The sequence below is a fragment of the Prenolepis imparis genome, unplaced genomic scaffold (genome assembly GCF_030444845.1).
Source record: "Prenolepis imparis isolate NDT839.2.m4 unplaced genomic scaffold, iyPreImpa1.0 SCAF_7, whole genome shotgun sequence".
Taxonomy (NCBI): domain Eukaryota; kingdom Metazoa; phylum Arthropoda; class Insecta; order Hymenoptera; family Formicidae; genus Prenolepis; species Prenolepis imparis.
In genome coordinates this window covers 15,453,527-15,465,003 of record NW_028141165.1, presented here as the reverse complement: position 1 = coordinate 15,465,003, position 11,477 = coordinate 15,453,527, and the positions used below count along the sequence as shown (strand labels likewise).

Here is an 11,477-nt window from a genome sequence, read left to right as displayed (position 1 = left end):
AGCGGCGGCGGCGACAGTGACCAGTGACGATGACGGTGCGGTCATCGCCGGCGATGGCGCACTGCGAGTCTGATAGTCGTAATCATGCTACCCTGACCTCACGCACATTTCCGTGAGCAGCACGGAAAACGAGCGTGCGTTGAAAAAAAGAGATCTCTGGCATATCTGCGACAAAATAGGTGAATAACAACGACAAAACCCGACGACGACGATAGCAACGGTATATTCTCATGTGAACGCGCACGAACAAAAGTGGTTGTCGTCGTAGGGGAGGCTCGGACCGGTCGCAGACAGTTCTCTCGTTCGTACCAGCTCGTTTTAACTTTTCTTTTCTTGGACGACATCCACGCGCGTCCAAACGCCGAAGAATCATCATATAATCGAACCGTGTTCTCATGCATACACATATCGATAAAAATTTCATCTCAGAAACACGTATACGACGAAGCCGACGCCTCGCAGAATTCGGAATAAAAAGTCGATGCAACGTATTATTAAAACGCCATCGCGAATACAAGAATGTGCGCAAAGAGCATCAGAGCGATCGACCGCGAACGCGTTCGATGATCAACAAGATGTGCCGAAAGCTCGTCGTACCTTCGTCTAAAAGCGCAAAACGTGCGGGCAGAACGAGGGAATGTAGCACGGCGCATGTACGTTACATGTAGAAAATGTTGTGGCCTCGTGACACATATTAGGTATATACAGGGATGCACACTTGCGTGCGCCGCTACACTATACCGCGTGAGAAGACATTTGTCTAACGCGAGGAACCGGCGAGGCACGCGACGCCTGACGATCCGCCCTTCGGTAACGACGATTCGCGTGCAGGTGGATGCGCTTGCATCCTATCCGAGAGTGCACGTGTGTGTGTCCGGGAGGGATTTTGAATAAACAGACGAGGCGAGGGTGCGAGAGACGACGACGCCGCGCCACCGGCGCTGCACGTGTTACTCCGAGCCGAGCCGGATCGATCGCCCGGAAGTGTGCTCGAGCCCGAAGCTGTGCGGTCATATGCGTCTTATTCGTCGCGTGCAGATTTTCGCCGAGGCGATTTCGCCACGAACGAATCGCCTCGTCAATCATCGTTCCAATTCGGCGATCCTGTTCGCGAGATTGCATGAACCGATTTCTTGCACATTCCCCGCATTGATTTTGCCTTTTCCACCTATCGAGTGTTGGTGTGATAAAAGTGAATTAATTGCGTATATCTATCAAGATGTATGTAATTATCTAGCGATGAGTTTTTAACGCTTTGTAAATTGGTGAGCAAGTGTCTCTCGACTATGTTCGATCCGTCAAAGTATTCGTCCTTGACGTACGTAGAGAATGTTACATTTCAATTTTTTGCGAAATTCGAATTTGTGCATACGTTGCCTGTAGAATGTCACGAGAGATAATTATCCATAGCTCTGAATAATTTTTAGAAATAACTATTTCTTCATTTCTCTATATATTCCGCCTTTTCCCCTGATCTAATCTTGTGTCCTTTTTTACCGGGAAATGGACCATCTATGAAATTGCATTCAGAGTAAACGTGCGAAAGTAAAGGGAAAAAAAATCGTGAAATTAAAAAGATCTGCTTCCTCGACCGCCGACAGAGGAGCTGATTGAATCTAGACACGTCTCTGCTCTCTTTCGACGAGATTCCTCAATCACCTTGAATCTTGTTATATTCGCATGAAATGTGCATAATCTCAATGGACACATAATTGCGAAATATTGTTAATCAACATCGTTATTTCATGGAAAGGAGTAGGGAATAGGGAAAAATAGAATTGTCAAGGTTTGTGTGTGCATTTATCGTTTATTAAATCGTCAAGTATTTTTTTCTCGACTCATCTCTCATCACGCGATTAATTAATTGATTAAATAGCCAGCATCGTGATAGAAAATAATTGTCAAATTCATTTCGTTGTTGACACTGACTAGAATCAACGACAATCAACTTGTACTTGTAGGCTCTTTCGTGCACCCTGCGTCTACTATTCGGTCTCGCCGTTCAATCCTGAATTCCGACTCCGAGTTTTGTACGCGTCGACACGCGCCGCCACGGATGATAAACGACAGATTGTGCCGAGACTGAGCTCCGTTGGCACATTTCTGGTCACCTTTTCGGGCAACAGATCCGTGCAAAGTGTAACGATAGCTCAAGCAAGCGGATGCCGGTTCTTTTTTTTTCTCGTCACGCAACCAACCTAAGTGCAGCTCGGCCGTCACTTTTCGTTAGCGTCATTATTAATAGCAAAAGCATCGATTAATTGATTTATGTTATAAAAAAAAAGAGAATGTTGCACGCGTCGGTAAATAATCCCGTCTCGTCCCGGCTTCGTTTTGTCATCAATAGAGCGTAGCATACCCCGTGATCCGACGTCAAACTTGTACGGATCATCGACTTTGACTCGCCTCGTTTCTCCAACGTAAGTTGGAACAACCCCCTTTTCCCTTCCCACGCTCAGTTATCGAAGCCTAGTTCTTATCTCGCGTTCGCGGGGGAGTAACTGTCCGATATCACCCCGGCTTCATTAAAAATGCAGCCTCACTGAGACACAGTTTATAGACATTAGACATAATATTCGCGCGGCCAGATGCACCAGCTTCTACCTTTTTTTTAAATCTTTTTTGCCAATCACCAACGATTGTGTTCTGTTATTTTCCCTTAAATTGCACTACCAAAACGTGAAAAGTTAGTTACAATGATTGGGGCAAAAAATGGTACATATTTGTATCATAATTAACTTCTTAGCTTTATCACATTCGCACGTATGTTTAATTCATCTTCTTATTTTAAAATGTTTTAAATTTTGATACTGTGTCTCCCCTTCTTCATCTCTTTCGCTACAAGATAGTCTTCTCGCGACGAACGAAATACAAACTGTACCGATCGACTTTTCAATCGTCATTGTTTGTTGAACCTTTGGCGCCTTAAGCAATATTATCAGTAGTGCCGAGGCCCGGTTAGCAAGTCATCTCGGAGCACTTTGAATCACTCTCATCGCGCATCTCCCGCGAAACCTCGATGATTGTTCGCGCGGCGCGCGCGTGCAAGAACTCCTACTATTTATAAATTGTCCGAATTCAGTCGCGTTGGCGAACGATTCGAGTCGACAGAGCTGCTGCCGCCGCCGCTGCTGCTGCTGCTGCTGCCGCAGCTGCCGCACTGCCGCCTCGTGTAAGGAACAATTTGCTACTCCATGGTAAAAATAGAAGCTCCTAGCCAGCTAGCCGAACTCGCGGCTAGAGCTGAGAGGCGCGCGGCACCGTCCTATACGCGCAAGGCGAACAGACGGACAAACGGCAACGTATGTTCGGCAATGCAACTGATTGTGTGCCCGTGTGCGAATGCTGATGTAGATGTTGCCGCTACCGATGTTGCGCACTGAGCTAGAACGGCGTTTATCGCCGTCCACGCGAAGAAAGAGCGTCCGCGCGTGTGTCCACGTGTGTCTGCTTTCCCTTTCCCACCCCCACCCCCTCTCTCTATTTCTCTCTCTTTTTCTCTCTCTTTCTCTGTGCGCGCGCGCGCGTGTGTGGATGTGTGTGTTGCGTACTCATGTGTATACATAGAGTGTTCGGCATCGTTCTGCTTTCCTCTTCGTCTTACATCCACTTTGCAATCCGCTCGAGGTATAAACTCAGTGTTCGTCGAGATTTCGCCGTGAGATCAGTCCTGTGTCATCTTAGTCATCGACCGATCTACTGTAGATAGATCGTGTGGATGACTCATCAGAGAATTCTATCGGATCTTTATTTTCCAAAGAAAACGTCAAATTGAAAGAGAAAACTTTCGAATAAAGAGTCAAGGAATGAGAGATTAAACGATAAAAGACGCAAACGAGACGAAGATAAAAGAAAAAAAGAGAGATCGAGTAAGAAAGAGAGAAAGAAAGAGAGGGAGAGAGAGAGAGAGAGAGAAAGAGAGAGAGAGAGAGAGAGAGAGAGAGAGAGAGAGAGAGAGAGAGAGAAAGAGAGAGAAAGAGAGAGAGAGAACCACATTCCGAGCGGATCACGGATGCTTATAGAAGTGTTGCGTAACGGCGTCAGACGAATAACGAAAACGCGGCTCCGTTGAGCTCGTTGTCTAATTTCGACAGTTTCAAAAGAAAACGTAATCTAGCGCACAATTTTCGGCGAATTTTCTCGGACTTCAGAGCGACATCTTCTAATGGTCACCATAGCTCTAAAGCTCTCGAGTGCCAGTATAGTCCACAGATGCTGGATGCGTGATTTTTTTAGAACCCTCAGCGAGATTCGACTCCCGTTGATCTATAATCGCAGGCGGCTGCGAGACGACACGTGCGTGTGTATGTGCGAGTGTTGTGCGTAAGTGTTGTATGCGTGTGTAAGTGTGTGTGCGCGAGTAAGTAAGAAGGAGACCGGAACGGTAGTAGAACGAACGAGGTGATCGGAGACGTCCTGTGAGGTGGCGGCGGTTGATGTGCGATTGAGGATGAGAACAAAAGAGAATGGATAAAAAGTGCTTAAGAGAATGTATCAATTCCAAAGCCGCGACTATTCTTGCGTATAATCTCCCGGCACCGGAAGAGAGCGAGAAACGTTTCGCGTTCGCGATCGGGAGACGTAGATTCGCGCTCGCATGTTCGGTTCCTCGAAGTCGAACTAAAATTAAACCCGGCCCGGCGAGGCTCACTGATTCTTTTCTCACGTCCGGCTTCTCTTTTGCGGGTTGCGTCGCGATGACAGGCAAGCCTTGAGAATTCGTGGGGCTTGAGTTCGTGGTCCAGGGTTGACGCGTGGTTGTCGCGTCTCCGCAATCTTCTGAGCTAAAAGATAGTAGTTTCGGCAACATATGTACCATTTGTGTTCCGTCACGTTTCTCCCGTAACGACATCGACAATAGATACGTCCCACTGTTACGACGAATCAACGCTCTACGGTAAAATTCTGCGGTGTTATTATAGAGATCCGGTGAAGACGCACGTGAAAAGGCAACAGGGAGGAGAATGGAACGATATCCAAAACGAGGCACGTGCAGACGTTGCTGACGAAAGACCAAAAGCGCAATCAAAACGATTGCGACAGCGATCGTAATCGAGACGAAGACAGGTTCAAGGAGACCAGAATAAGGAGATCAGAAAATCGAACGACAGTGCCTGCGATAGCCGCGAGAGATGCAGCAACAATCACACTCCGGCCAGCAAGGGGCGCCGAATGGGGTAGCGGGGGGCACTCAATTGTCGCAAACAGGTGGCATAAGTCCGGCACAACCTGGCGCGACCGGTACCGCCACCGTGGCGTCGAATCGTATGCAGGTTAACGGAGGCAGATTCGACTTTGACGACGGCGGGACCTATTGCGGCGGCTGGGAGGATGGAAAGGCCCATGGACACGGTGTATGCACCGGACCTAAAGGTCAGGGCGCCTACTCCGGCAGCTGGCATTTCGGCTTTGAAGTATCTGGTGTTTATACATGGCCTAGGTGAGCAACTATCGTTGATACAGACTATCTGTTGAGCGTAACACTGTCTGTTAAGGGATAGTTTGCACTTTTTTATCAATGTTTTCAATTTTCTGTATGTTACAATCTACCGAATCGGTATAGTTTAATTGTGTGGTTTTTTTTTACTTGCGAAGCAAATTAATCTTATATTCCCTTCGCGTTGGCGCACTCTCGGGATGTGGCGATTAGTTCAATGCTGCTCCTTTGAATTTAATTAAGAAGGATTAAAGCTAAGCTCGCTTACGCCGTGACGAGTGTATGCTTTTCCGCATAGCTGATTATCCGATATTATACATTATACTGCCACCGGGCGTTAACAGCATTAATGTTCGCGTCGAGTAAGGCAAACGAGTACTGAACACAATACGATGTGTAAGTAATTCAAGTCTAACAAAGCTGTATTTGGAGAAACTTGTGTCTTTGATAGCTGTAAAAAATATTTTTTCCGATGAGTTTCGATTAGACATTTCATTGACGGTTTCGTGCCGAATTCACGTGACTCGTGGCGTCGCATAACACGAGATGAGCGAATGGCGGACCTTGACACGGTATCCCGGTATATACCGGGGAGGGTATCTCCCGATCCTGCGAAACTAGGTCACCGAGCGCAAGGACAACGAGGACCGGATCACTAAGATTCACTTCAGGATCTAGTACAAGTTCAAGGATCTAGTTAATCGGGGATAATGATTGAAATTTTCGAAGATAATGCATCTTTGTGCCGAAAATAAAGAGATTCTCTATATCTTTTAATTAAAAAAATTAATTTAATTTAATCTTTTGTTCTTGCAATAGAGGTATGTCCCCTAGTTTCCATGAAAAATGATATGATTAGTGTTAACATTTCTTTTGAATCTTGAGTTAAAATGCAATATCAAATACAATTAAACGTATCAGTATAATGATGACGTTCGACTGAACGAAAAATATTCCATGTCCTTTTCTTCGATGAAAAAAAATAATGGCAATATGTGTTAATATTTTTAATTTATTGACTGATTGCGCATTCGGGCGCTTTTTTATTTTTATTTCTCATTAGCTAAGAAAAAATTCACCATTGACATTAATTATAAAAAGAACACGCTAAAACACTTTATAACACTCTATAACATGAACACAAGTTAAAATAATTATTTACTCTTCAAGATTTATTTTTTCAGTTTTATGAGAAGATATATCACATAAATAATATGCGTCAATTAAGAGTAAATTATATAGTATTCAAATGTGCGCGTGGCACGAAAAAGAGATCTGAAAGAGATCTAATGATCGCTTTTAGAGTTTCTAAATTGTATAATGTTATAGACGTTATTTTATATAAGAATAATAGAAATATAATAATTATGAATAATTTTATTAATAATTTTGCTAGTTATGACATTCATATTACAAAATGTTCCGTCAACCTGCTTGATATTAAGTAACTATTTTCAATATACAGAGTGTCCCGGTTTAACCGACAAATTGCGAGAGTATATTCTACAAGTGAAAATAAGTAAAAAATGTTACATGAAGTTTGACTAGAAATGCTTTATTATAAACAAATATTAAAACATGAAATAGGCAACAACGAATTTTCCATTGCACAGAATACTAATGGAAAGATTTAGTAACACATTTCAAAATGTCGTCCTGCGCGACAATACAAGCTTGATACCAATGTAATGCGGAACTTATTGCAGTACACAGAACCCTGCACTAATCCTATGTAAAATTAAATTAAGGTTTAATCAGCTGGTTTTCTTATATGTCGTAGCTTATAACTTGCTGAACAAAAGATGTAATAGCCTCAAAGTTAAATAATGAACAGTTATTGAGCTACAGCCAATCAAACAACTCAGAACCCGAATTTTTCGTGTTTGACCGACTATAAACCATTGCAGTAATTGTCAATTATTTATCTTTGAACTTATTACATTTTTTGTTCAACAGGTTATAAGCTATAATATTAGGAGTTTGCAAAAATTCGTATAATTTGACAATTTTTATTTATTAATAACAAATAAAACAACATATAATATTTTAATCAAAACATTGGCCGTTTCTATTGACAACTTTTTGTCACTTTTCGGGCAATAATTCAATCCCACGTCGATAAAATGACTCATCTTTTGAAGCAATCCATTGCTCGACCATTTTTGCACTTTTTTAGCATTTTGAAATCGTGTATTGGATAGACCGTGTTGCATCGATTTAAATAGATAAAAATCAGTTGGAGCGATGTCTGGAGAGTATGCTGGTAGAACTTCCCAATCCAATTCGAACAACGTCTCTTTAGTTGCAACAGCAACATGCGATTTGGTTTTATTATGGAGTGTAGGATAATTCCATTTTCAATCGCGTTAAATATGAAGTTATATTCGAAATTATGATTTATCAGCCATCAATTCTGATTAAATATGGTCAACATTTAAAAACAAGAAAGCAACTTAAAAGAAAATAATTATTAAGTGACTGCAATCTAATCTAACGCGCCATTTATTTGTAACCTTACGAATTTTTGCAAACACCTAATATATGAGAAAAGCAGCTGTTTTTATCAAGATCCAATTTTATACAAGATTAGTGCAAAGTTTTTGAATCTAAACTTTGCAATAAAACATTTCTAGTCAAACTTCATATAACATTTATTTCTTATTTCCACTTATAGAATATACTTTCGCAATTTGTCGGTTTCCAGAACACCCTGTGTATATTGGGTGCCTCAATTTAAAAGATCCACACAAATATTTCAGAAACTTTGCGTTATTTTAAAAAATGTTTCAAGTAAAAGTGTTGAGAGGGTCATCTGATGATGATCTTTATTTAATCTTGAATCGAAGTCCAAAGGGTCCCATTTCAAGGTAAACTTTATTTTTTTTAATGGAATCACTATCATTTTTTATATATAAATTAATTACTTGCAATATATGGCATAAAAATTTATAAAGGTAGGATGACCAAAAAGTGGTTTATGGTTTACGAGATATTTTGTACTTTAATATGACATAATTTTACATAAACTAAAAAATATCTTGTAAAATATTAATTTTTCAATGATCTTACCTCAATAGTTTCATGCACAGAATAATGAGAGAAATCAATTGGTGTAAAGAAAACACATAGTTTTAAAATAAAGAATTAAAAGAAATGGGCTAATAAGAGCCGGTGCGTCGGAAATAAGAACGCAAAAATTCGTATACTTATTCTTTATTTCTTAAGAACGTTTCGGTCCTTTCTTTGGACCATCTTCAGCTTAACGTGTGATACAGTATGATATATGATATAATACTAACAAGTAAAGGTACCCAACTGTCACTCACGGATTTTAATGAAACTTTGCACCCTTGTAAAACTATGCAAAATAATAGACACGTATTTTTTTTTATGTGCGGAGAAGCGATTTTAAGGGCAGAAACAACCCCTTGTATATATGGGGTGGTTTTCACGTTATAAATACATTCTTGACAATTTTTTTGAAAACTAAGGTATTATGGGGTTTGCGGGGTCGCAGAATTCGAATCTGTCATTATAATTTAAAAATACAAAATGGCTGATTAAATATAACGCCCATACTTTGTGAGTACTTTGTGGCGAAAATCATATTTTTTCTTATTTGTAGTATTATTGGTCGACAATTTTTAAAGGTACATGAAGTGTCTTATTAAACAAGTTATTTGGAATTAATTTTTATTAAATTTAACAGTGCATACAATAATAGTTTCTTCAATAACAATTAGTATATTGAATTTAATTCATTAATTGTTTCTTTTGTTTTATCCCTACTACTTGTGGTCTGCCCTTAAAATCGCTTCTCCGCACATAAAAAAAAATACGTGTCTATTATTTTGCATAGTTTTACAAGTGTGCAAAGTTTCATTAAAATCCGTGAGTGACAGTTGGGTACCTTTCCTTGTGAGTATGTATAATACTGAGTACTGAGTATTATATCATACATCATACTGTATCACACGTTAAGCTGAAGCTGGTCCAAAGAAAGAACCGAAACATTCTTATAAGAAATAAAGAATAAGTATATGAATTTTTACGTTCTTATTTCCGACGCACCGGCTCTTATTAGCCCATTCCTTTCAGTCCTTTATTTTAATATAGTAGAGCCTTCTCTCCATCATAATTTAACATAATTTTAAGAAAAAATATGTAGCTGCTAGTTGTAATTCTCTGTAACTCTATTACATAGAGTTACAGAGAATTACAAAGAGTTTTTTGAGACCATTCTCGGCAACACACTTTGATAATAAGTCTCTTACTTATTACTTATTTTTGCGAGAAATGGAATAGATCGGGTGTAGATGACATATAAAAAAGAAAAAAGAAAAATTGAGAGAGATAGACGAGATAAGAAGTACCTCTTCTTCTCCCATCTACATCTAGGCTATTACGTTTTTATAAGTTGAAGTAAGATCTTCGACAACATTTTCTTAGCAACATTTTCCGACATGTCTTTGTTCTTTATCATTATAATACTCAAAGATGAAACGAAAGATTATTATTCGAATAAATATTGTTGACTACTTTATTTTTTTAAATGTTTGTTTAGTGTACTTTTGCTGGGTAATATTATATACATATATGCTGCTAAAAGTGTTTTTCCTTTAAGCAAAATTATCTTAATAAAAATTATTTGAAAAATATCTACATGCAAAATAATTTAATGTCAATTAATTAAATCTATTAATTTTTTTATCTAATCTATTAAATCTATTATTTTTTAATTTAATTAAATTTAATAATTTAATTCATTTAATTTAATTTAATAAATTTATTAAATTAAGTATACTTAATTATACTTTGTACTGGCGGATCCTAGGCGAGGGGGAGGAAGTTAAGATTAACTCCCCCTTCTAAATTAAAAGAAATAATTATAATCCGATTATTTGCGAAAATATTATCACTATTAAATCAAATAATTTTGTAGATAACCTCCCCCCCCCCCCGCTTAATTATCAATTTTAGTACCCAGTACCGATGAAACATTTTTAGATCCACCAGAGCTGTACGTATAAATAATCATATTAAGTTTTTTTAATGGAAAAAATAGTGCGCCACTGTTTTTTTTAAGTTTATTAATTTTTTTAAATTTCTAACTAAAACTCTACAAAAATTGCCTCTTGTATTTTTTGGAATAATGAACCATTTTCGAGTTAAATTAAAAAATTGAAATTAACAATTGTAAAAACTGTAATTTAAAAATTAAATATCGTGTATCAATAAACACCTGCTTTATTCTGTTTTCTTTATTATATTTCAAAATTCGATGTGCCTAGTCAGTCCATGCCCCATATTTTTCATATTTTTTTCATAACTTTAACATTTTGTATTTTGAAAAGGAAGCAGTTTAGGATATATGTTTATATAACCTTTTCTTCATAAAATAAACCAAGGAATATCTCCTTAAATTCTTTGTATTACTTAGGAAACACCCTGTATAATGAAAACGTTATCGCAGCGTCAAATGTAATCACATCATTTATAATTAAACGGCAATGTGTAGAAACAATTTTTACATTGACATGATTTGTAATTTAACGTAAACTGCAATAGTTTCTGCAAATAATATAAATTTTTGTTATGCGATAAACTAACGTTACTGTAAGAAAAATATTTCTATAAAAATGTTCGTTTTTAATTACTATTATATTTTCTATTATATATTTTTCATTTAATAAATTTATCCACAGAAAAGGGTATTCGAGTATAATATTAGGCATTTTCCTTCAAGAGATTTATCATGAGAGCTTTTTAAGTTATTTTTTGGATTTAACAGAAAAATAAAAATAATTTTTAAAAATGAAATATATTTGCTGCACTCAAAATAATTTTTTAAATAAAATTAATTTAGCGCAAAAGTTCTGATTTAATCGCGTAATTGAAGCGGTTTGATTAACCTAACCTACCTACTATCTTTCTTTAATACTATAATATATTGCATTATAATATTATAAAAGTATATTTTTAAAACATTTATAAATGTATATTACGTACGCACGAGTACTCTGCGTTGATACCACTGCTT

At 38.1% G+C, this 11,477-nt stretch overlaps 1 protein-coding gene across 11 annotated transcripts in view; it reads left to right on the top strand.

Moving 5' to 3' along the window:
* Window positions 1-18: 18 nt before the first annotated feature.
* Window positions 19-11,477, top strand: part of LOC145938937 (uncharacterized) — a 62,866-nt gene continuing 51,407 nt past the window's right edge. For 2 of the 11 annotated variants that reach the window (XM_083042870.1, XM_083042871.1), the window contains exon 1: window positions 3,893-5,440. In XM_083042870.1, the coding sequence (XP_082898996.1) occupies window positions 5,133-5,440 (308 nt within the window). In that variant the 5' untranslated portion in view covers window positions 3,893-5,132. The other 9 variants (XM_083042863.1, XM_083042864.1, XM_083042861.1 and 6 more) reach the window with 9 other exon arrangements.